Genomic DNA, 26,036 nt, shown 5'->3' with positions numbered 1-26,036 from the left:
AGAGCGTGCACACGCGCTCCTCAGATCAATATCAGGCGCTCCGGGAAGCATATAAATTCTTTACAGTAGCCACATCCCATCTGTCATCGCCAGTGACAGATGGGAAGTACTGCCGATTGATTACCCCCGCCGAGAGCTTTCTGATCTGATAGATCATTGCATTCATTATTTTTTTAAAAATCTGACATGACGAGATCAGGGAGGTAGTCGTTACAGACTGAAGGGCTCCTCGAAGGCACTTTCCCTTTAATTACAATGTACTAGAAGTGATTCTAACATCCCAAAGAAGACGTGATTTAAAATATGAGGCTTTTTTTTAAAAACAAAACCACTTGGTCATAAAAGGATTTCTGCAGGTTTTTGTAAACTTTAACTAAAATATTTACCAGTGTGAGCACAGAAGCTTTAAAGAGCATGAAGCAGGTGAGTCACTGTGCAGAATTTTAAAAAAATAAATAAAAACAAGGTCATTCTTCACACAGCAACTAATTAACGTTGTTTTATTACGACTCAACAGTCACCTTCTGAGGGTTGAGCTTCCCCTGCACCACCTCCATGAAGTCTTCGTCCGACACAGTCATGGTCACATCCGCCTTTCCGCCGTAAGGCCCTTTGTGCAATGACCCGCTGCCGCTCTTCAGATCAATGGCTAAAGGAAAACGGCACAGAAGAAAAAAGCTAAATCAAAATCAAAGCTTCAAAATTGACCTGAACGGCTTATTTAACCCGTGACCTGTGTCTTAACCTTCGTTTCATGGGTGCGCGTGGGAGCCAATCATATGATTTTTTTTTTGAGAAAAGAAAGGAGGAGGAAGACAGTCGAGCACAAATTTACTACGGGACACTCCAGTGAGCAGCAGCACAATCAATTTTATGCTGACAGGAGGTTTGCGGCCTTGTAAATCCATCACAAAAATCACTCCCAACCCTCTCTGGGGAAATTTAAATGTGTGAACTCCGAACCACCCGAGCAACATGAGCAGCAGCCTTTGTCAGATATGTTTAGCAGACCAATTACAACACAATAAATCTGCCTGGAATACTTGAACCAACTTCCAAAAGTTGCATGTAAAAGGTTCAAATCTTTATTATTTCTTATTCTTTACTCATGTGCTCCCTTAAGAGTCGTCTAGCGCACCATCTCCCCCCATCTCACACCAGCCCTCTGCATGACCTTCTTCACTACATCCATTCATCTTCTGAGGTCTTCCTCTTTTCGTCCTCCCTGGCAGCTCCATATTTACTCCTCTGCACACATCCAAACCATCTCAGCCTTTCATCTCTTACTTTGTCTCTAGCTGTACCTCTGATGCACTCATTTCTAGTCTTCTCCATCCTGCTTACAAAAATGTTAACATCTGCAACTCCGCCTCCTGTCTTTCTGTCAGAGACACTGTGTCCAAACCATACATCATAGCAGGTCTCACTATCATCTTAGAAACCTTCCCTTTCACTCCTCCAGTCACAAATCACCCCTGATACTTGTCTCCACCCACTCCACTCTCATCTTCAGCCCTCTTGTGCACTGTCTGTTGCTTTGCAAGGTTGACCTCAGGTATTTAAACTCTCGCTGTTACACCTTTCCTTACAGACTTTTATTCCTCCACCTCTCCACGCCCTCTTCGATTTCCTTCCGTGTCTCACTGCAGATCACAGTGTAATCTGCAAAAATACTCCACGGGATGTTTGTAGTATTTATTTATTCCACATAAAAGTCAGGACCTTCTAAATATGATACAACCACCGCGCTGCATCAGACCTCCTTTGGTGCAACAGATCCACTGGCAAAGCAATCAGACAGCCCCTAGAAAAGGAATGGTATTGCACAGCTGCATGGTGCCCGGCTGTGAGCACACACTTCATTTAAGGATCTGTGCTCGCCATTGTGCAACTGTCATGATGAAGGTCGTTTTGTAGAACACTGGAACTTGACACTATAGTACAATCCCATCCAGCTCTCCTCATGATCTCTCCTCCACTAGACAGAAAGCCTTGAGGCGGCACATGTAGATGTGCTACCCTGGAGGAGCTGGACTACCTGTGCTACCTGATATTAAACTGACTCTATGTTATACTGATGATCAAATGTAGTTACCTGAACTAAAATTATATTTTTATTCTCAAAGCATTCAGTAGACTTACTCCACTGTGCCGCTTTCTTCCCATCTTTCGTTATCTCCCAGCCGAACACAGCGTTCACCTTCTTGACCAGCTCTGAGCCCACGTCTTTGATACGACGGCCGATCTCTGCAAACACCAGCTCACTCTGAAGGCCACCTCCCTGCACGAATAAGTAGAAATGACATTAAAAGCTCATGTCCATTCTCATTTTCAGGATCCATTATCGTGATATGTCCCAAGTACAAATTCATTTTGTCCAAATTACCTACAAATACGAAAAAAGACATCAGGTGCTCTAGGACAGAGTTAGGTAAAATTGAATGGAGTATTTTCCGACTGATGTACCTGAGAGAGATTTTCTGGAGATGCTCCTGAGGCTCCGTGCAAATCCACATAGGCTCCTGCCAGCACGACTGCATCGGTCTCCTTCACCTGGATGAGAGAGACTGGAGCTGAAACTTCACTGTAGTGTAACATTTACCCATTCATCCCTAAAATTGTTCTGATTGTATCCAAGCCAAACTTAAAGACACTCACTTTGCACTGGATGTGAACTCTGTTGCCTTCCTTCCACATCTCAGTCTGCAGTGACTGACCCGGCATCACCGGCTTCACAAAGCGAACCTGAGGAGCAAAGGCGGGCGGTTAAGGAGAGCGAGGGTGGCGGATCTGCAGATACAGGTTTCTGAGATGGTAGCCATATTAACTCTTCACTTCTCACTCCTTTTTGCACACAAGCTTCCATCACAAAAAAAATATTTCCAAAGCATAAAAGGAATTTCACATCAAAAAGCTTAAAGGCCTTGTGACAGAAATCAGATGATGAAACCATAAAACAGTGTCAACGGTATTGCGGAGATAAAAAAAAAAAAAAAAAAAAAAGGAAGTAAGCTTCAGTGACACATCATTACAGCAGAGCCGTGCTGTGATGGAAATAAGGTGGGAGCAATCTGACACAGAATTAGATTATAAAATGTTGCGTTAATGTGAATCAGTCCATTACTGAAGTGTGAGACGTCATGGGAATGAATAAGAGAATATTAAACTATTGTCACGCTGTCGGGTGCAACGGATGACGTTAACCTGGAAAGCAATTTGTCTAAAGAAGCTGACGCAGCTGCACAAGTGGCCAAAATTAAACGCTGTCTAACATCTCGGTAAAGTTTCCGACCATGAAGATGATACTTTATGGCAGAATATTAATTTTGCAGGTCTACTTTTGCATTTTTATTGAGGTTATTCTGTCTCTGGAATATTAAACTTCAATCTCAATCAAAGATGATCGAAATCAAATGATTTTTTCCTTCGTCTAAAGAAAGCCTCTCTGCGCACAGTCTGAATGACAGGTTCAGATGATATCTGTCAGTAATTGTCTGTTAGAGAAAACCATCTAGACAGAGGGTGGACCAGAGTAACGAACCACTCATCAGCTCTTTTCACCCTCAAAATCAAAGAGGAACCACTAACGTAAGACATTCTCTGAAATCACGAAAGTAGTCTTCGCATGAACTCGAAAGCCTCATTCGCAGGATCACACAGTTTAAAATCGCAGGTTACGCTCACCTTGATGGCCTTGAACCTGGAGGGGTCGTTGTCGGCGAACTGCTTGAGGACGTGTCTCGCAGCGAAGCCGAACGAACACAGGCCATGCAGGATGGGAGCTTTGAAGCCTGACCAGAGAGCACGTCGAGTACAGCATGTCACGTTTAAATAAGACCAAAATGCATTCAAAATACCAGACAAAGATTAAGTCCTAAGCAAAATTTAAAAAAAAAACAAAAAAAACCCCAACATGTTAGACTCTAACCTCCCATAGCAGCAAAGCTGGGGTCTATATGAAGAGGGTTCCAGTCTCCACTCAGGCGATACAAGGCAGCCTGTGACCACAGGGGAAACAGAAATTGTTTAGATCTATATCTAATTCATAAACCCCTGAACTTCTCATGCACAGATCTTGGATGAAATTAAATTATCATGAAGGCAATGGAAGAGATACCTAAAATAGGAATATCTTTGAAGTAATACAGTCACAGCCCTTTAAATTGCTTAAGGGATTAAGGGATTTAGTTTTAAATTCCTCTTCTTTTTTTCCCCTGCATCACACAGTCAGCACACCCCCCCTCCCCAAACACTTCTGCCTCTCTGAAAAACTTCACGTTTATTTCAGACCCACACGATATCACCCATATATTATAAATGCAGCTAATTTATTGTGCGGCAAAACCCACACAGACTCACTCACTTGGTCTCTTGTGGTTGAATCGATCACAACAGCATCTGGTGAGCGTTTAGGAGGAGGAACAGGAGGCTGGAAGCAGCACAAAACAAACACTTGACATGTGATAACATTTTTATTTATTTATTTATTTATTTTACATTTTCTTATACTGTCCCTTTAGTAAAACAGCTTGTATACAGAAAACTTACTTTGGCTTTCTCAGAGCTTCTCTTTCCTCCGAAGCCTCCAGCACCGACAACAAACACCGAAAACTGGTTGTAGCACACCAGCTCGTTGCCACTGTAGGTATTCACTGCAGGAAGCACAATTTCTTGCAGTTAATGACAAATATCAGAGCCAGAGAGAGCATTCATGTCCTTTTACTTAAGGGAAAGCAAATCCACAATGATCTTCTACTACTACTACTACACTTTATGTTAAAGCCCTACATGCAAAATCTTACTTCTGCAATGAATTGCACATAAAAAAATAAAATACAACCTTTTATTATTTCATAACTCAGTAGTTTCAGTCTTTTCCTCTGCATACAAACACACACACACACACACACACACACACCTTAAGATTCTCCAAATCTATAAACTATATTGCATACCGTAGATACCTTACAATTAGAAATATTGTTCTTCTTAACTATTTTCGCAGTCTCTCACAGCAGAGAACCACTCCCAGCCCCTACTGTAAACGTACTGTGCTGGAAATAATTACATATAGGTCATATAATAGTATCACAAGGTGCTGCACATCCAAGAGCTGAATCTCCAGCTCCACCACATGCCTAAGAATGTGGAGGTCATGAAATTATTGACATGTTCAAGAAATCAGTTTTAGATGATGTGAGCTTTGCTGCATTATCCTGCTGGAAGCAGACATCAGGAGATGACGACACTCTGGTTATAAAAAGATGGACATGCTCAACAACAATCCTCAGGTAGGCCAAGTCGTTTAAATGTTGCCCAGTTGTTGCCAAGTGTGACAAGAAAACATCCCCACACCATTATACTACCACCAGCCTGAACTGATGATACACCCTAGATTGGATTCATGCTTTTATGTTGTTTACACCAAATTCTGATCCAACAGTCTGAATGTGGCTAAAGAAATCGACACTCAGACCAGGCAACCTTTTGCTGGTCAATTTTGGTGAACCTGTGCAAGCCTCAGATTCCTGCTCTTTGCCAGAGTGGCACTCAACACTCGAGTGTTGTGCATTCAGAGATGCTTTTCTGCATACCTCCGATTTTAACAAATGGTTCCTTGTGTTAACGTTTCTCTTCCATCAGCTTGAAGCGGTCTGGCCATTATCTGACATCAGCAAGACACTTTTGTCCAGATAACGGACACTCCCTGCATAGTTTCTCTTGTGAGATGTGTGAAAAAAACCCAGCAGATCAATAGATCTGAATGTTCAACTAACGTCCAGCAAAACAGTCCCAGAAGACTTTTTATGTTTTGAAGTGAGATGTCTTTGAGATTCAGAAAGCTAAACTCATCCTTGTGCAGTACACGATTTCTACGCAGTGAGAAACTTATTAAAACATTTAAACAAACATCCCTAGTGTGGCAAAGACACTGAACGACGGTGAATTCAACATACTTACACATATCATTACCTGTAATAATAAACAGACGGGGGTAAAAACAAACCAGCCAGACACAAGCCAGAGCAGGAGGAAGCGCACGAATAACCGCATGGAAGCCAAATGAAGAGGAACAATTAGCAGCTATCAGAAGGAATCAAATCCTCTTCATAGTTGACGCGCTGCCTGATTAATTTAATTAAGTCAATTCAAAACATAACAGGCACAGAGACAAACAAAGCTGTTTGTATGAGACATGACTGTGACAGGCCATCTTACTGAAATGACTTTATCCTAACAGAAGCTGACTGGTTTTGTGTGCATGAAGACGTTTCTGTGAAGACTCCAGGGAACCTTGTGTCCCATGCTATTTGTTTTAAGTTGGATTAATTATAAATCAGAGTTGCTCTAACATCCTCCATCTCTATGGACTTGTCCAACAAAAATAAGAGCCGCTCTCAGTCCCTTATTTCAGTCCCTGCAGACACAGACTGTAAATTTACTCGTGTTAATTCAGCCTTAGAGGCGACTCTCAGGAAGAAACACATTAAAGTGGTAAAAACAAATGAATATGGAATAAATACTGTAAATGATATCACCTGCTTGGCCTATATGGCAAAAGAAAAAAAGAAACCTTACCATCCAGGAGGATGACGGCTCCAGATCCTTTATCCAACACGTCTGCTATCGTGGCCTCAGAGGTAAGTTTACCTGAAAATGTATTTTATTTATTTATTTATTTATTTAATCCAAGCCCTGCAAACTATTACCTCTCTAGTTTTAAGTCAAAGTATCTGACATAAGGTCAATTAATACTTTGTAAACATACAAACTCTAAAAGCCTTGAGACAAATCTCTAAACCTCTCTGTAGCATGTGCTGGATCCTCAATTCTCCAATTACAGATTAGTCAGTCAGAAAGTTAATCTGCAGTAGGTTAATTACTAAAGTCAATTTTCAAGCCAAAACACCAAGACTCACAAGGGTGTGCTACTTCTCCTTGTCTTAAATAATGGATAACTAAATAGAGTTTTGGGTGTTACAACCAGAAAAAACACCATCTGGTTTCAAATAAGTATTTTTAATGATCACTTTGTACAAAGCAAGGACATGTCGGCTACTGTGAGAAACTCTGAGGCATTCATCTTTAAGAAAAACAAAAGCCGTTCTCTGTAATGGTAACGCATGAGGCAGAGCTGGGCTCCTCACAATCCTATTAGTCCTGTTATAGGACACGTGCAAAATGCATCAATGCTTTTGAGGTAACCTCGGTCATATCAGAGTTTAGATTTCTAGACTCATTATAAAAAAAAAAAAAATGAGACTGAAAATACCCATCCATGTAAATACACCTAAACTTGTCCCTTGCTGTATGTAATGTGTTATCCACTGCAGTGTGATTTAGGCTAAAGTGACACAAAAAGGCTCTAAAAGTGCTTTTAATAAGCAGAAATGTTTAAACGCTAAAAGAAATAAATGTTTGGAGTCGATATTCAATTCTAAATCACAACAACGCCGGCTGCTCCCTCATTTTTCACAGTGGCTGGATCCACATGTTTGATTTGGCACCGATTTTATGCTGGATGCTGATGCAACACTCCTATTTATCAGGCTTGAGACTGGCAGTGGGAGTACACTAGCTTCTGAGCCCCCAAGGCTGGCTGTGTTTCCTCCCAGTCTAAAACCAGGGATCTTGCTTGTGAAAAGCAAATGTGTCAACCAGTACACCATGGAGCCACAAGGAAGCGCTATATAAAATACTTTAGTTATAATCTCAGTAAGTTAATTTTTCCAGTCTTTTATGGGTTCAGTGGGCAGATTGACACGTTTTGTTTTCACGTTTCATGAAGTTTTTAACCAAACTTTGTAGATTCCATGTCTGGACAACCTTGAGCTTTGCTTGTGCGTTTTACATCAAACAAACATTTGCAGGCATGGCCAAAATAACTGAATCTAATGATATCTTGTAATGAGACTGTAACAACTGTAAAAGCTACAGAATGCACACATCTGGCCTACGGCAAAATGCCTCACATGATCAGAAATGCCAAGTTGTAAAAAAACAAAAACCGTACACAACTTTCACGCTCTGTCTCTTATGCGCTTTCAGCTACAAACATGCTCCCAACCCTCGGCAGGTCAAAGCTCCACGCCGCTGCCAGCTTCGAGAGCTGCAAGCCAGCTGCAAGGACAGAGAGCCCGCCATCGCAGCTGTGAGCAAGTCCTGCAAGAAGGCAGCAGCGGCAGCTGCCAGAGTCAGCAGCTGTAAACAAGCTGCTTCATCTCCCAGAATTTCTCCAGCAATTAAAAAAAAAACAATTCTTTCTGCAGAATTATCAGAGGGAAAATACCTGAAGTTGGCAGAGGTTTGTAAAGCTCCAAGTACTGCTCCCCATGCAACACCTAGAAAACAAACAAACAAAAAGAAAAACGAATATATCAGTTGCGACATATAATTATAAGAGGCATAAAGCCTCAGTTACTGTTTTAAGCAAGACTTTGTAAAGTGTTATAACAGGGTGCTTTTTTCCCCGCTCTTTAATGCCAGCTTGTGCTTCCTCGTATTTCCTCTCCTCCCAATACTCAGAAACTGTCACTGCCCCGCCCCCTCTCTCTACCATGATCTTTTAAATCCATGAACTTGCCTTGAGGAAACTAGAGAGGAAGCTTCTGGAGGAACTAAGAGCTTTTATAATCAAGTGGCGTGATGCATAAACTCCTCACCTCCGTGTGACAGTTGATTCTTACAGCGCTTACTTTGTAGTGTTTGTGCATATGGATCAACAGATAGTAAAACAGAACACAGTCAGACGGCGAGATGCAAACAATGTGCCATCACCCCGGGTGTGAAAACACATTTGAATATATGGGATAACTTAACGCTAATGTGTTGAAGCGTCTCACAAAGTTTGTTTTTAAAACATACACACGTTTGTCGACAGCTATGTGGTGCGTTATTGTGCAAACAATGCAAAGAAAGAACAAACGCCAGTGATTGGTGCTGCTAATAGGACGAAGATGATAAATCATCAGCTCCATTAACAAAGTTAGGAATCTAAATATATAAAAGGCCAGGTGATTAAGCTGTTTGGCGCATCACAGCTAACTGACATCGCTTAAGACTGATGTTGGGGTGTTAAGCATTTCTCATTCGGCAGCTCCGGCTTATCCATCCTTGTATCGCTCCCTCACGCTCTTGCTGCAAAGATGCGACAAAGAGATGCAAGCGTAACCGCCGATGGGATGCATTAGCATAATTAAAAGCATCCCGTACGATACGAACATGTACGTACAACAACAACAAAAGTCAAACTCAGCTGCACACAAGGACAAATACAGACACAGCAGACATCAACATGCACGTTTTCTAACCTGGGTAAAATCTATGTTGAGTCCAGGGACTGAGCTCAGACCACCATCCATCATAGCTGCCTGGGAGGGAATGACCCCGAAGGTGGGGAGGCAGCTGAAGTCCGGATGGCCTTCATACAGGAACCTACATTAAAATGCAAGTGTTAGTGCTCAGTGAAACAGCATACCTCTGTAGGAATAGGTTGCTGACAGATAAAAATAACAGCACAGATGGCTGCACAGGCGTTTCAGCGTGGATGGAATCCAGCGCATTCTTCCCCCTCCATGCAGGTCAAGGTAACAGTAATGATTGAAGCCATGATTAGCATTATTTTCTGTCCAATTTCATGTAATTTGCCTTTTTACAACTACTGAGGAAACTACAGTCAATAACACAAACACATGCAGAATCACACCTCAGATGGTCTGGGTCCTTGGTGGACATGCCGACACCCAGCGCATACAGGATACACTGGGTGTGGTTGAAGCTGAAAGTGGTTGGAGGAAGTTTTTGTCCCACTGCTTTAGTCTGAGAAGAGAAAGAAGAGAAAACAGAAAGGGGATTAAAACAAAAAAAGGTGTAATTTAAAGAAAGAAAACAAGTTGCATCACAAAAATCACACCATAATGGTTTAGCCTCACAGCTACTCGGTAAGAAGGATCAAGCAAACATTTAGAGTGAATGCGTCAGTGTCAGTACACCATGTAATGGAACTACAGACACACCAAGAGAAAAGGCATTTCTAAATGGTTACATGTATTTTTTAGGACGCTGAAATGAACACGATCATTTAAGAAAACACTGAGGAGCAGATGAAATGCCGGCTTATGAGAAGATCTGTTGCTTCGCTTCAGGTGCCGGTGATAAATCTTTAAATGCACCCCTCCCTCTTTCAAAAATTTATTCAATCTGACAACAATTAGGCTGCAGACATCCAGTGTAAACAAGTGAGTGCATATCTTCCAAAGTTAGAAGGAAATTTGTTAGAAAGACTCTTTTTTTGTTATCACCCTTGGCTGTTGTTAAGCAGTGAGTCGCTGTCTAGAGTAACACAAAGAAATTTTGCAGTTAATCGTTACTGTGGATCGTTTCCTCTTTGCTCATCTGACTCTGACTTGATTAGATTTAATCACCCATCACATTACAAGCGCATTAAAGAGTTTATCATCAGGTCTGAAAAAGAGGTGTCCACACCAAAGCCTGACTGCTGTCTTAAAAGATTTTGCTGAACTTATTCTTTAATATACAAGAACCACGTAGAAAACAAAAAAGTATGCATAAATGCTAATAAAATATTACAAAAGGAGACCGCATCAGAAGATATAAAAAGATTCTCCCCAGATGATCACATATTTGATTTGGCTGTGATCTGTGAGGGAGGTAGTTTGAGGACTCGTGGGACCTCAGAGTTGAAAGGAATCAGCAGTTCAGAAATGTACTCCTGTGTCGCACCAGGCAGAGCTTTGTGAGCGATCAGCACAATCAGTCCAAAACAATCCTGGTCTTGAACGGTGGCCAGCGCAGGGAGGCCAGAAATTGAGCCATGTTAAATTTGTGCTTGCACTTCTCTTAACGAGCAGCCGGAAAATGAACCGAAACTCCTGAACACGCCATCGCAGTAATCGAGTGTTAATGACAAAGTCACAAATGTCTTTTAAAGGCCTCAGCGGTATTGTAAATATTTTAAAGCCCTCGTTAATTCCTGGGTGAGGTTGGTAGGAGGTTGTTACTGGTAGAAGTTTTATGAATATAGCATATCTGAATAATTTTCTCCAGCCTGACTGAAACTCATCATGAAACCACCAAAAGAAGAAATATCTTTTGAAAGGATGGTGCAAAAAATAAATAATTTTTTCAGAATTTTAAGGCCTTGATAAAAATGCCATTTCTCAATCCTAGAAACTGAGGTCTGATTAAATAAATATTTTATTTGTCAGCATAATATTGTCAAATTTAAATATGCTTGAGTGCATCCTATAAACTCAAAACTGCTTAAAAATGTATTTTTAACTGAAGGATAAAACATATTCCAGGAAAAGCATGAAGGTCCTCGGGGTTCTCAGAAGCAGCTTTCTGTGTAATATGAATGTTGTTTATCATTGTACTGAAGCACTAGTACGCGACACATAAGAGCACAAACTGTATTAAGTGTCTGACTCAAACAGAGCAGGAAAGGGGGTGAAACGGTCCCGCCGACTCCTTCATGTTAGCAAGTATTATTAAGACATACAAGAAATCCAGTTAAAGCGCACTATAAATATACATCTCTGGCAACATTACAGTCACAGCAGTACTGCAGTTACTCATTTGTCATGTTTACAGCCACTGTGCTGTAAATAAGACAGCTATTGTTCAAAACAATATTGCTTGGCAGAATGGTGCGATTCACACTCTGCATAATATCACCTCTCAGCTGATCGAAAGACATCATAAAACCTGGCCTCTGGAGAGCAGTTTTTAATTAAAACTGCATTTAAATGCAGATGTGGGGAATTGTGTGTTTTCAGACCAATTCCAGCTTCCCAGTACTTGGGAATATTATTAGTGCCTGCTCTCCTGCATGCACACGGCGAGATTAAAGCTGCAGTTGAGGAGCGGGGATAAAAAGCAGTAGTGGCTTGTGTAGGAGTAAGTCAAGTTAGTCAGTTACTTGAGTGAGATGATATGGGAGAGGGGGAAAAAAAAAAAAAGGTTTAAAGCAAAAGGATAGCTTTGTTATCCGGTCTATCTTCACTCATTTACTGTCTGCTCCACACTGCAGATCTATGTTTTTGTTTCTCTTCTTTCCATCTATTATTCAGTGTACAAATATGTAACTTCAAATTAAGCTTGCTGATATTTTGCCACTTTTTCCTCATATATTAATTATTGCTTTTCCAATGAAGAGTCAGACTGGTGATAAAATTTTAATTGTTACTCAGTTGATCAAAACACATGATACACAGTACTCTGTTAATTCTGTTTGATAAATCCATAACAACTGTTTCACCTCCACCTGAAACTGATGCACATTTTAAGTCATGATTGAGATTTTTGCATTTGTCCTATTGTTTTTTCAGATATTTTTGTTAGTCATGCAAAACCATGTTGCTAAATATATCAATATAACACTAAAGTTACACGAATAATAAAGCGCACTTTATGGGCATTTTTATAATACTTGTACTCCTTATATTAAAACTATTGTTGCCAATTTCTGATAAAGTACACCAACCTAAAACTAAAGGAGTACTTGCAGTTGCTTCATTATTCCCCAAGCAGTTATCAGCAGATGGATCCACATATTTGGGTTGGCACAGACTTTTCACTCTTCCTGGCACAATCCTCACATTTATCCCAGATTGGGACCGGCACTAGGAGTTCACTACCTTGTGACAGTTTTTTTTCCTTCCCTACACTTAGCTTTTTATGTATTAAAGGAGAAGGAGGATAATGTGATCATCCCAGGCACACAACTGCTGTTGTCTCAAGACGAGAGGATTTAAAACAAGAGTATGAATGTAACTAAGACTGAATGGCAGCCATGAAATATGAATATATGAAATACCTTGATATCCACCTTGCATGTGGAGAGAGGTCAATACAATACCAAGAAAGTCACATGTGTGTCTTGGGTGACACATGCACCCAGCAATCATCAAAATTCCTACAATAACTCTGGCGGTCAACCAGAATTCATATACCCTTAGTTACAGTTTTAACTCTTGTTTCATTCCATTGTTCCTGACTGCAAGAGACGGCATGAAATACCCGGATGACCCATACCCACAAAGTCAGAGGGGATCTCCACTCACCACAAGCTCAGACTGCAGGGAAAAGGGGTGGGGGGTGGGGGGTAGCCATATTACCCCTGTAGAAGCAGGCAAAGAAGGAAGCCCAACCAACAGCGGCACAGAATTTGGAAACCTCAAAGTCTTTAAGCTCCTGAAGTGGTATCAACAACCGAGTGTGAAAGGAGTTCCCTTCCTGTGCCCATAACGGACAAAGAATGCATCCGTTATAGAACTCAGCATTCGTGCCAATCTACAGTCTTACAGCCTGAAAAGGGCAAAGTTGACATTATAACACAGGTCCTCTGCCCCCTCTCTGAGTGCCAAAGGCAGACAAAATAATAGGTATGACAGGTGGACAGCATTCTGGAAAGAAAAGAAGTGATGAGCAACAAAGCAATCCCACGCCCATTAGGATGACAACACAAACAGTCCATGGCAGCAGACAGGACATGAAGTTCAGTTACATGCTTTGTTGATGCAACAGTGAGAAGAAAAGCAGTCTTACCAGATAACCATCTCTGGTAACTCCCCTCGAGGGGTTCAAAGGATGGAGAAGACGAAGCTTCCAGAACAATTGTGTTTTCCATGAAGGAAGTGACAGCATGTTGTGGCCAAAGGCAAAGAGCACCATTCAGAAAATGACCCACCAGAGGATGACACCCAACATAACAATTATCCACCACAACATGATGGGCTGAGACAGGCGCGACATACACTTGGACAGTTAAGACTGAGAGCCGGTGGTTCAGTAACATTTGGAAATACAAGCTTAGAGCACTGCTAAGGGACCACATGTTGATCTTTACATCAGCTGGAAATGAGCTTTCACCTATTGGTAATACAATACCCTAACTGATGATGCCCAATTATTTAATATGGTCTGGGCCCGGGTTTCCTCACAAGAACTCAAAGGTTTGCCCAGCCCTTGAGTGACCATACATATAGATGAAGGGGATCTGAGTGTGGAAGAAAAAACACACCCCTGCAGCCGAGATAGGACATCAAAACTCAGTGGGATCACTGGGAACCAAACCCTCCCTGGTCAGTATGTATCCCTCTATCCTGTGAAGCGCATGAGCAAAGGAAGCAAGAGAAGACATACAGCAGGCAATCTGGCCAGGGGTGTGCCAGTGTGTGCTCTGGTAGCCTAGTTGGTTTTAAGGGAGAGAAGAACAGTAGATTGCTTTGGAAATGTTGAGACACCAAACAGGTCGACTGTCACACCGCCATATATCCTTTCACTGGGACAGGGCTTCTAGCAGCACGCCTGCAGCCTCATTGTGCACGCCTGTTAAAAAGCCAGATACCTCATCAGGTTGCTTGCACCACTTAGCTCACATATGTAATTTTGACAGCATTACGTCTTCATCCCTGTGCATGTGTGCGATGGATATCCAGTTATTTCATACAGTCTCTTGCAGTCAGATAGAATGAAACAGATCAGGGCTGCACTATGGCCTAATATAAGATAACTAAAGACTATTGAGTTTTGAATAAGGCCAACCTACTTTAGTAAAAAGTGCAAGAACAAAAATATATGGCTCACACAATAAACATAATAAATACATTTCAATATAATAGAGTTCTATTTCTGTCTGCTTTATGGAAGCGTTAGAAAGATTAACCTTGAAACCTGGAGTTTGAATTGCATTATGAAAAAAAAAGGTGCTTTCTTTTCTTTTTCACCCCATTTAGAAAACAACATAGAAACACGTCTCTGTATGAACCAAGATATTTCAATGACACTACCATAATTACTACTGTCGAATGAACATGGCACTAAACTAGAATAAAAACCTCTATATTTTAACCTTGCTATGCCTCTGGTATATTGCTTTGCCTACATAAATGTTACAACAAATAATATTTTGGGCTATCAGACCTGTATACAGATTGAGCTCCATGGCATGCCAGCAATACAGAAGCAGCACAGCTGATAACTTAAGCAGTGTGTGTACCTCTTAGCATGACAAGGACAAAGGCACAAATGCAACTAGCAGAGCATGTGTGGGCAGAACTGCACACAGACACACACAAACGTCAGCCGAGGACACGGTTGTGATGTTTGTCTTGAGGCTACAGTGTGACTCTGTTCCAAATCTCCTAACCAGGGAGCCACAAAAGCTCAGAGAGCCACAGCAGAGAGGACAGTGATACACAAGAGTGAGTATACCTCATTTCACATTTAGGCACTGAATCATGATATTATTGAACCTGGCTAGTAAGTGCTGTTAATGACTCACAGGATTTAAAAGAACAGTTTGCAAAAAAAGGTAATTTTGAGAAGGCAAATCAATAAAACACCAAGAAACAAAATGTGCAACCATAAGACACAGCAGAAGAAAAAATTATTTAGCCAAGGCAGCTAGTAATACTGACATTATCTTTGACTTGTACAATTTATTGTCGTTAGAGCCTACAACTGGGTGAAAGTATGGATATACACTAGACAGGCCTGTTGCAGGCCTATTTATCTTATTTCATACTTGTGCATGAAAGTTTTGTTGCTGTTGTTTAACATAGTTTTGAAATCTTGTTTTTTATAAAACATTTTATGTGTAAAATGAGAAAAAAATCAAACAAAATCTGATTCTAAAATATACAAACATTCCACAAGTGCTCATATTTCTTTATTGTTTTTAGACATTTGATTCCATTATACAAATGTTTCACTGTCAGCTTTTTTTTTTTTTTAAATTTCTACATGAATCCATTGTGGCCATTTACTGAAAACCCCAAATATTGTCCAGAAATGTATAGGCATGCATTTGGTGTACACTGTAACCACTGAACCATTAAAACACCCTCACTGTGCATCATCTAGCACCTAATATTCCAATTAGGAATTCCACTATTCCATGAATAGTGGAATTGTAAAGCACTTTGAGGGTTTCGAAAAGCGCTATATAAATGCAATCCATTATTATTATTAATAATATTCTTAAGCAATGCATTACCTAACCAATGCACAACGGCAACACAATTCAAAATAAGTTTATAAATATTTGTGCAAAAAGAGAATTCGGTTTGAGTAGCATTTTGGACATCTGTTGGTCAGTTTAACTACTGCATACTACACGCAGCTCAATGCAAGCTCAATTTGACCATTTGTGTGGAGAACCATGTTGGGATGCAGCACTACTTGCAGCTTGGTGTTTTTTTTTAGGAACTCAGCCATGTTTGAGCTGTAACAAGTTCCCTTTTCTGAGCTTCAGTAACAGGAAACACAGTAAAGTAAAGGAGAACATATCCAGGGATTCATCGCTGCTCTGTGGTGCTCCAACAGCTTAGGAACTTTACATTTTAAAAGCTAGTTTGAGCAGGCTCTTGTCTGGTACCATCCAATATTTACAGGTGACATCCAAGTACACATGCATGTCGTAGAAGCAGTTTCTGAGTGGTTTATTATTGTTCCCAACTAAATTTAATGTGTTGACATTAGAAAGTCATGATTTGCCATATTTGAAACACTGTTTAGAGCTGCATGTGTCATTATGACCCAGCTATATCAGAGAGTAGAACAGTCTCAGTAGGAAGAATGATAGAAATTAAATGAAGAAGACAAAACAGATGACTGAGTAACACCGATGGCAATAAGGTTAAGAACTGCAGAAGCCAGGAAACAGTGGAAGACTTTAAAAAACATCTTGTATGTCTGTTTTTTTACATCATAAAAAGGAAAGCATGAATGGATATGGGTTTCTTTATTCATGTTTCCTAAATGCATCCCAGATGCATTAGATAATAAAGTCCTGATGTTTTTTAATTAACCCTCTCAGGCTCAAATTAAACTTTTTGTTGCTAATGCACAGCCAAGTCCTGCAGTGGTACTTCTGAGTAAAAAAAAAAAAAAAAACTCATAAAATATGTATGTGGGGTAATCAGGTTGTTAGTTTTTAACTGTTGCAAATTGACAACGCCTGCCTTGAGAGGGTTAAAAGCTATGTCTACAGTTATCTAAACTGTTCCAGATATATCTCCTGCCAGCTAGCTCAAATGCTATAATGCTACTCTGTACCTGAAGATGCAACTGTTCCACACCCTGATCCCTTTCAGGCATTGATACCATGTCGTGGACAAATTGCTACTATAAGAGTATGAAAGTCTTTCGATTTATAGTCAGATGCTAGGGTAGATGCCCTAGATGCTAGGGCAAAGCCTTCAAAACATCAATCCACAAATCAGTTAGACCTGTCACAGTAGCTACTTCCACTTTTACTAACATACACTGGCTCTGTATTAAACACATGCAGTGATCCCCTCCAGACAAAGCCATGCATTTTGCAAACCATTTAATAAACAGCTGCTCTGAGTTTTTGTTTACATCTGACTGATATCTCACATCCACCTTTGATGTTTCTCATGTTCCACATTTCATATAAAGCACAGCAGCCAAGAGACAGCAGTTAGGACTCTTGTAAATACAGATTTTAAAACTAAACTTTATGATTTAGTTTTATATCAACATTGAACTAAAGAAGAAAAAAAAAAAAAAAGCAAGAAAACACATTAACAGATTATTTTACTTACAGGATCAATCCCTGATCCCAAGCCTGCAGAGGCTGCAGCTGCTGCTGGATTCACACCAACATCACCCTGCGATTCCACTTGAGACAGCACACTCACCATTGACTGCAGAGACTCTAAATAAATGTGAGAGCGATACATGCTGTTAGCCAACCAAGATAATCATGTTACTTCTCAGCAAGATGAATTTATTCCTCAGCATTAGTCAAAGAGTTTTGTTTTCATTTGGAAATAAACACAGCATGGGTGAAGTGTTGAAACTGGCTCTCTTATACGAGTAGAAATCAACAATTGCTACAGAAGAGGAAACTGCCCGTCTTAAAGGAAAACCAATGACATTTGTAAAACAACTGTGTGAGGTTTGTTTTATCTATGCGAACAATAACTTACACAGATTGTTTTTATTGTGCCACTAATTTAGATGCTGCACTTAGCTTAATATATTGTAAAGGCATGACAATAATAATTCGTCTTCTCGTGTAGCTCTTGGTAATATAACGAATAAGCATCAACATAATCATCTGCTAAATGTCAAATGTTTCATTAAGCATATTGTGTAGAGTGGGGTGTGGTTTTTACAACTCGGCTAATGAAGGGGAGTAGTTCAGGGAGCCGTTTTATATAGCAGCATGCTGGGACCTGGACACACACACACACACACACACACACACACACACACACACCAAGCTGTGCAGCAAGTCTAAGAAGTATCTTGAGTGTGTTTCACCATGCCGGGCAGTCTCCAGCCGAGTATACAGTTTGCATGCATGTGTGTTGCAAACAGAAGAAAGACTGGTGCCTCCCCAATTCCTTCTGCACTGCTTGTTTTTTCCCCTCCCCATCATGCTGGATTTGACCAAATACTCCTCATCTAGGTACTGCATGCCATTTCACATGTATTACATATTAGAATTTGCTCCACATAAATTATATATAGTTTGTGTATACAGCCAAATATAATTATGTTTTTTAAACCAAATAGTGAAACTTGAATAGATGCAATTTGTTTATAACTAATTCAATATAATACAAACCATTAACAGAAAAAACCAATCTGTATTGCAGAAACTAAACGGTTGAACTGTAATCAATCAATCTGGCAACTTCAAGTCAAACAATCTAAATCACAGTCAACACACAAAGTGGGCAGAACGCAAAAATATTTGATCAACATCCAGGGTAGCAATTGAACTGTCCACCAATGAGAGCACAGTATCACTCATTGGTGATCATATGAGCTGGTAGTAAGTATATTAAAAGGTTACCAAGACAACAGCCAGCCATCAAAGCGATGCACGACACAACTTAACAGCTCTAAAAAATATTTTTAGCATATATTAAATGAATGGAAATAAAGCCACCTTCTTCCAGGTTATATCGGCTCTAAATAAACATATCTTTCTTAATATAATGCAAAAAGTCTCCCTCTATAAGCCTGAAGGAACATCTTAGTCCCCTGGAGGTTTGTATATTATGGCATAATCAGTATACACCCTACCAATGAGCTAAAATGACCAGTTTTCTACTGTTTATGCAACTATAATACTTTATAAAACCATTGTATCACTGTAATGGCATGACAATGACATTAATCTATATCTACAAAAGGTTGAATTATGAATGACATACTATGTGATCACGTCGCCTAGCAACAACCAAACAGACTACAACAACATTTATATAATTGAGCAGGACCTGAGCATTGCAAGAGACCTACAATTACTGTAATTACATTTTCTACGTGTGATTAAATATCAGTATGAGCAGATGAAATAATACAGCAGCATGGGCATGTACTAGTATGTTCAGCTCTTTAGCATTTATTGTTTAACTGTTAAAAGGCTGCAAAACAGGAATTTGGTCGCGTTTTTCGAACCTCACTCTGAGTTGATGATTGCACTGAGAGGTCTTTGAATTTCGAAATATTCTTTCAATTGTCTCTTATGTGTAGTTGCTCATTCTGGTTTCACAATTAGGAAACTGCAAAGACTGATTTTTTTTTTTTAACCCAGCTATAGAACAACAAGCCTGGGGTTCATGTTTCAGTGAAACTATGCAAATGCTGAATAAATGAATTTCAGTCTAAAACATACTGATCCAGAAGCAGCTTTAAAATGGAAATACATGAGAGCCCTTATGTACCTGCAGAATAAACATTTCTCTATTCAAACAGTTGTTTGCACAAGTCCTCACTGTGGGTTCTCAGGTTGTTTTAAGAACACCCAAAAAGTGTAAATGTAACAACAAAGGCAACACAACTCTTTAAATATATATGCTGATTCAACCTGTTGCTGCATGAACAAAGGAAAATAGCTGAAACGTGCACGGACCGGGACCAGGGTAAGACTGAGAAGACCAGAGATCCTATTACCGTCACTCAGCGGCAGGCACTTACCAAAAAGAGGTAGCAACAAATAAGATACAAATGAGGTGGTACTACAAAGCCATGCTAATGAGACCAGCTAGTGCCCTGTGGGACTGCCACCCCCATTCTGTTAATGTTAACACCGCCACCCTCTCTTTGAATGTGGATATGAAAGGAAGGATAAGGTGGAGGAGGTGGAGAGAAATAATAATCAACAATCGCCAGCCTCTTGTTTGCTGGAGCTCTTTTCTGAACAATACTGCACTCGTTCACACTCAACATCATATTGAACTTGGCTTCTTTTCTCCACCTCATTCACATCATCTCCACCACCATCTGGTCCTCAGTCTTTGATTGTTACCCAACTCACTGTAAATACAGATGATTTCAGAAGGTTATCACCCTCATAAGCGCTGAGCCTGACAGCATGACTACATGAGGGCTAACAAGCCAGGTGCTTTTATTTTTCCTTTCATTGAGCTCTTCAAAAGTGGTTCCACTCAAAAGAGGCTAATCATAACTTTAATTAAAAGACAGGTCTCAAAACACTGCTTTTTTATTTCCCTCTCTTCTAACAATCAACCAATATCACATAAAAATGTCGCAACAAAACTGCAGATTTATTTGGGTATAAACCAGTATTGTGGAAAATGACTCAAAGGTTGTGTATATCTAGACATTTACTAAGGCCATACTACTAAAACATGAAAGACATGAATTTCTTTAGAGTAGCACAAAGTTAGCCCACTACTACTCCAAGACCAAAGGGCAAATTATGTAGCCATGTAATGATCTAAAATCTGAATAATTCTGACTCAACAAAGAGTGAGTCAAACAAGTGTGAAAGTGTGATCCGGGCACTAATAAGGAAAGCCGCTGTGAAAATAGTCTCATCTCTGGTCTGTGTTGCGTGGTTACTGCTTTGAAGAGAAATGATTCAGCTCAGTGAATAAATGACCATTCAAGACTAAAGGCAAGAAATCAATTCTTAAAGACCGTGTTTTACATTTTCATAAAAGCTTACATCTCTTACATCTTTTAACAACGATGGACAAATCTGATGGTTGTCAATTACTTTGAAGGATAAGACCACTGAGCTTCAGTAACATGAAATAATTCACATGTGAAACTGTCAAAAGCCGTGCTTGCAGTCTTGGTGAAACGTTACGCTAGAGCACATCTGTGACGACTATCTGCTCAGAGAAAGCACACGCCACAGTGGCTTGCAGTGCTGTGAGTCCATGTTTAGACAACCTGATCACTTCAGAGTGTAATATTTTTTAACTTAAAAACTTTCTGGGAGGCACTTGAGCTCAGCGGGGAGCAGACAAGCCTATGGTGAAAGTGCAGTAGCCCAGGTTCAAGTCCGACCTGTACTACATGTCTCATTTACCCATTCACAGCCATGGGTATCTTGCCCATCCAGACTGGTAAACATTTTTATGTTTCTGAATTGCACTGCATTTCTCACAGTTTCATTACTGCTTAGTAATTAGTTTGCAAGACAAGTTGGCATCTTCCATGCAAACTAATGATTCCCTGTTAGCACCCACAGCAATCACAAGGTTTCAGTGCAGCCTCTTTATAACCAGTGTCATGCTAGCAACTGCCAGCAAACTCACAACCAGTTGGGGAGTACAGATTACTCGCCAGTGCAGTGGTTGCCAGTTGCTCGCTGCAAGATCAATAAAACGATCTGACTGAGGCCTCAGGTAATGATGGTAATTTTAATGTCCAGTCTGGACACAGACAACAAGTTCAGCGGAAAACAATTAAATCACATCCGAAATCCAAATGACAAGCATCTCAACAGCATTCATTTTAATTCAATTTAGCTCATCTTTGCCTGTTTAGGCTGAATTACTAAGTTTTACTCCACTATGAGTGAAAGGGGGAAAAGCCTGCCTATTCAGAGTGTCTTTATTCATTATTTTCTCTCTGAGCCCATATTTTGTCATGTCATGTGTGTGTATATTGTCCTCAAGTGTGTCCAATAAGATAAAAGAAAAAAAAAAAATAGTATCTGTAAGAGTGTGTGGATCAGCTGCATGCAATATATGTTTTTTACTCCTACCTGAAGACATAACCGTTTCTGTGAGCCATGTATTAGTTATTGTAAACAATCTGCTTTTATGATTAAACTGTATTAAACATATTTTAATATAGTAAAAAATACAGCTAAAACCCATGAGGACGGACTTGAAGTCGTGTGTGTGTATATTGTCCTCAAGTGTGACAATACACTTATACATTTTTCTGTAGGTTACCAATTGCGTAAGTGTGTATTTGGCCTGGTGCATCACTGACCTTGCATATTAGCAGGTTTGGTGGCATCTGTGAAGTCACATATTTTTTCCCAGTGGTCCCTGATGGACTCGGGTTTCATGGATTGGTTCTTCTGTCTCACTATATAGCCCTGAGTACGCTCCCAGCGCACTACACACACAAAAATACAGGGGTCATGGCACAGTATAAACCCCACACATACTGTAGCAGCAGTCTGGGGTACTAATGAATATGGCAAATGCATACAGACATTTCCTCTGGACAAAACACACAGTACTCACATTTACCAATCCACCCTGCACCAACCTAAAGGGAGTCAAACATGAAGAGAAGAGCAAATGCACATGGAGATTAAGAAATATTGCCTCTTTATAGAAAAAGAATATGCTATTGTACATTATTTTTCTCTAAGATGAAACAAAGCTACAAGCAGTATAGTGACAGTTTCAGTACCTCAAACAGTCCTCCATTCTCCTGGCATTGTTCATGACAGAGCCAGAGGACCAAAGGAGCAACATACTCAGGCTTCAGAGACGCCACAAGATCTACATAAAACAAAACATCTGGTTTACATCTGTAATAAAGGGCAAAGAAGGTCTTGATTTTTAAAATATGTTGCATTTGGTTCATTTATACATGGAGTACAATACTACATATTGTTTGTTTTTGCGTTTAACTTATAATCTTCTGCAAGACAGATGGCAAAAACATGAACTGGCTTCACATGAAGAAACAGACAGAATGCTTGAATTCATGAGACCAGGTCAGTATCAGTCCTAGTACTAGCAATCTGTTAGCGAAATATTTCTTAAACATGCTGGAATTAACTGAAAAAAGAAAATATGGCACAAGCTTAAACTTTTTTTTTTTTTTTTATATCCCTTGTGTGTGCTGAAAATATCTGTACCCTAGTGGTAAAAAGAAGCCCTTCTGCTTCACTAAACACGCTGCTGCTTAGCAAGATGGGTTTTGTCATTAATTTTTTTTAGAAAAGTGTCAGTGAGTGAAAGCAAACATATGGAACCAAGTCATTTACTAAGGTGAGGCCCCTGTGACAGTTGGCACAACGCAGTGTGCGACAGATGCTACCGTAGGCTGGCACGGCAGGGCAACAAAACCTTTCCCTTAATTCACTTAATACTTCTTATTCCAGAGCTGCAGTCACAGAGCATGCTCAGTGTAACTGTGACGTTCAGATTTTTACAAATACCGAGTCAGGGGTTGGAAAAACATTCCCAGTCCCAGTTATTCTTAAGGGTGATGTTTTTTTGTTTTGTGTTATATTAATACACAAGATAAGATTGCCAATTCTATATCTTTAGTTGCTTAATCTTAATTGTAGGCATTCAATGCTGTATGCCCTCTTTCTAAAATGTGTTCAACACAAAAACTATAAATGATTTGTTACCTTACTTTTTCTCTTAATACTGGAAGACAACACATACAGTAATGCAAGGAGGACATAGCCGCCTGCTAAAATAAAGGGCTGACACATTAAAACTTTTAAAGCACTCACAGGGTGCATGATTTCATCATGGCCCTTGGAAAAGCAAGAAAACACTGCTCTTGAATATTAGATGAAAAATTTGCATGTTGAACGGGAGTGCTGTTGCCTCAAATTTTGTAAATCCACATTACATGGTATTACATTATGCAACTGCTCTCAAAAAATGCTTTGGTTAAAACCCATTTGTCCATTTCAGCCTGTTCAATGAGATAAAAGGAGAAAAAAAACATTATCTGTAAGGGTGTGTGAACCTACATCATATAGACCAGCTGCATACAATATATATGTTCATATATGTTAATATATGTTTTTTACTCTTACCTGGAGGCATGACTGTTTCTGTGAGCCGTGACCCAGCAACAGGAGCAATCGTATTGCAGTGGATGTTGTACTTGCGACCCTCGATTGCCAAAGTGTTAGCCAGCCCCAGCAAGCCCAGCTTGGCAGCGCTGTAGTTGGCCTGGCCAAAGTTGCCATAGATCCCTGCGGCTGAAGCAGTCATGATGATTCTGGCCACAGAAAACCGGAGGCAACGTTAGGATTAATGCAAAGTGACAGGCATCACGAAGGAGTCATAAGAGACCCAGACGGCCTCTCCACACACAATCTTACAAAGACTTAGATATTTTTCATGCCTGCTTACACCCAGGAACGTGCATATGTAAGCATCTAGTCATGCAATCCTAGCATGTTTACACAGACACTAGCTTTAACAAGGTGACCATCATAAACAACGCTACATTAGGTGCAGGAGACTTCTGAGGAACACAGTCATCAGATACAGTACTCTGTATAATAACTCTGTAATAACTCTGTATAATAATATCAATTTCTGTGCTCAAATGTCTCAGTCAGTTTTCAGAGTCTCAGCACAGTAATATTTAAAGAGCATCGCATGATAAAATGTTGCACCAGGGACTTGATCCAGAACATAAACACATTATGTAAGTGTATTCCTTCATGTTTTCATATAGTGAGTGAGCAGGGGAGTCAGGCTATGACCTTTATCATTTCATTTATTTCTGCTGTGGTTTTACCTTTAAATGTACCGTACATTTTTGTTTGAGGTGACTGCACACCGAGATTGGATTTTAAAATTTCCCATGAGCACTGCAAAATACAGAGGGATGACAAATTAAATGAAAAACAAAAAACACAAAGTGTAAGGCGGTGGACCAAGATGTGCTTATAGAACAGGCTTAATAAAGCTTGACATTATTTCTATACATTTCTGGAACTCTACTGACATTGTTCATTCTCGAGACAGTCCCTCCTCTGGTGTTCTGATGATGGTGGTGGACAGATTCTTGTAAGATGTCAGTACATCCTTTTTTGCAACATTTAATTACCTCTTCGTGGCCCACTGACGGGGACATTGTGTTATTGGGTTATAGATGGTTTAAAACTAAAGCGAATCACTCAGAACTCTTTGGAAGAGGAATAATTTTTAAAAAATAAATAAAATGTGGGGTGTGGAGCCTGGACTTGTCTTCTGAAATGGGGCATAGCAGAAAAAGGTTTGAGAAGCACTGCTCTAACTGGGGCAAGTAGATCCAAACTATACCAAAAAGCAGCCAACCACAGCTGCTGGACAACCTTCATTCAATATCAGCATCATTATTTCCAAAGGTTTTTTTATTCTACACAGTAATAAGATGCTCTTGAGCTCAGTGCAGTACAAATGTTACTTTAGTGTTTATGAGATGCTATTTGTGTAAAATGGTTTGTGTGCACTTGAGAAGGACATCTATTACCTATGATAACACTTGAGCAACATTCCTCTGCAAACTATAACACAGACTTTTTTCTGAACATAAAAAAAAAAAAAAAAAAAAAAAAAGGCTTTTGTTCAGAGTCTGTTTTGCATGTCACGAAAAGCCCATCTGTAATTAATAAAAATCTCAATAACAGTTCCGTTCCAGAAAACAGCCACTGCTAATGTTATTAGCTGCACATGCAACAGAGGCCTGTTAGTAAAACCCCCATTAATCAAACACCGGAATATGCACTGCATGTCTGTCTAAGTCGACACTGTCATCATTTATCTTCCATAAGCAACGCATAGCATCGTTAAAGCAAAAATCAATACAAACTTCATCTGCTAACTTCATCGCTGTTTCAAGTTAGTAACAATCATCCACTAGAATGGCTGAGCGACATGGAAAAAATATTAGTATGTTATAAATCAAATCACAATTTCTGTCAAGATTAAAGGTTCACTTTTGCTCCTAAGTGAAGATTAAGGTTGATTTTGTTTCAAATACTATTTATTTTACTGTCCGAACTT

At 39.9% G+C, this 26,036-nt stretch overlaps 1 protein-coding gene across 1 annotated transcript in view; it reads right to left on the bottom strand.

Annotated features, from left to right (window-relative positions):
• The window catches only part of hsd17b4 (hydroxysteroid (17-beta) dehydrogenase 4), a 33,189-nt gene that overhangs the window by 1,001 nt on the left and 6,152 nt on the right, over positions 1-26,036 (bottom strand). Inside the window, exons 8-24 of the mRNA XM_014414454.3 lie at positions 24,071-24,258; positions 22,696-22,787; positions 22,524-22,548; positions 22,264-22,392; positions 17,595-17,707; positions 9,707-9,819; positions 9,312-9,435; positions 8,291-8,342; positions 6,580-6,651; positions 4,549-4,652; positions 4,364-4,429; positions 3,929-3,998; positions 3,685-3,791; positions 2,659-2,745; positions 2,467-2,553; positions 2,143-2,281; positions 522-649 (exon numbers count right to left, since the gene is read on the bottom strand). Coding sequence (XP_014269940.2) covers positions 522-649; positions 2,143-2,281; positions 2,467-2,553; positions 2,659-2,745; positions 3,685-3,791; positions 3,929-3,998; positions 4,364-4,429; positions 4,549-4,652; positions 6,580-6,651; positions 8,291-8,342; positions 9,312-9,435; positions 9,707-9,819; positions 17,595-17,707; positions 22,264-22,392; positions 22,524-22,548; positions 22,696-22,787; positions 24,071-24,258 — 1,696 coding nt within the window. The remainder of the gene's footprint in view (positions 1-521; positions 650-2,142; positions 2,282-2,466; positions 2,554-2,658; positions 2,746-3,684; positions 3,792-3,928; positions 3,999-4,363; positions 4,430-4,548; positions 4,653-6,579; positions 6,652-8,290; positions 8,343-9,311; positions 9,436-9,706; positions 9,820-17,594; positions 17,708-22,263; positions 22,393-22,523; positions 22,549-22,695; positions 22,788-24,070; positions 24,259-26,036) is intronic.

Source organism: Maylandia zebra, linkage group LG12 (assembly GCF_041146795.1).
Source record: "Maylandia zebra isolate NMK-2024a linkage group LG12, Mzebra_GT3a, whole genome shotgun sequence".
NCBI classification, from domain to species: Eukaryota; Metazoa; Chordata; class Actinopteri; order Cichliformes; family Cichlidae; genus Maylandia; species Maylandia zebra.
The sequence above is the reverse complement of the archived record's forward strand: the minus strand, read 5'-3'. Positions and strand labels throughout refer to the sequence as shown.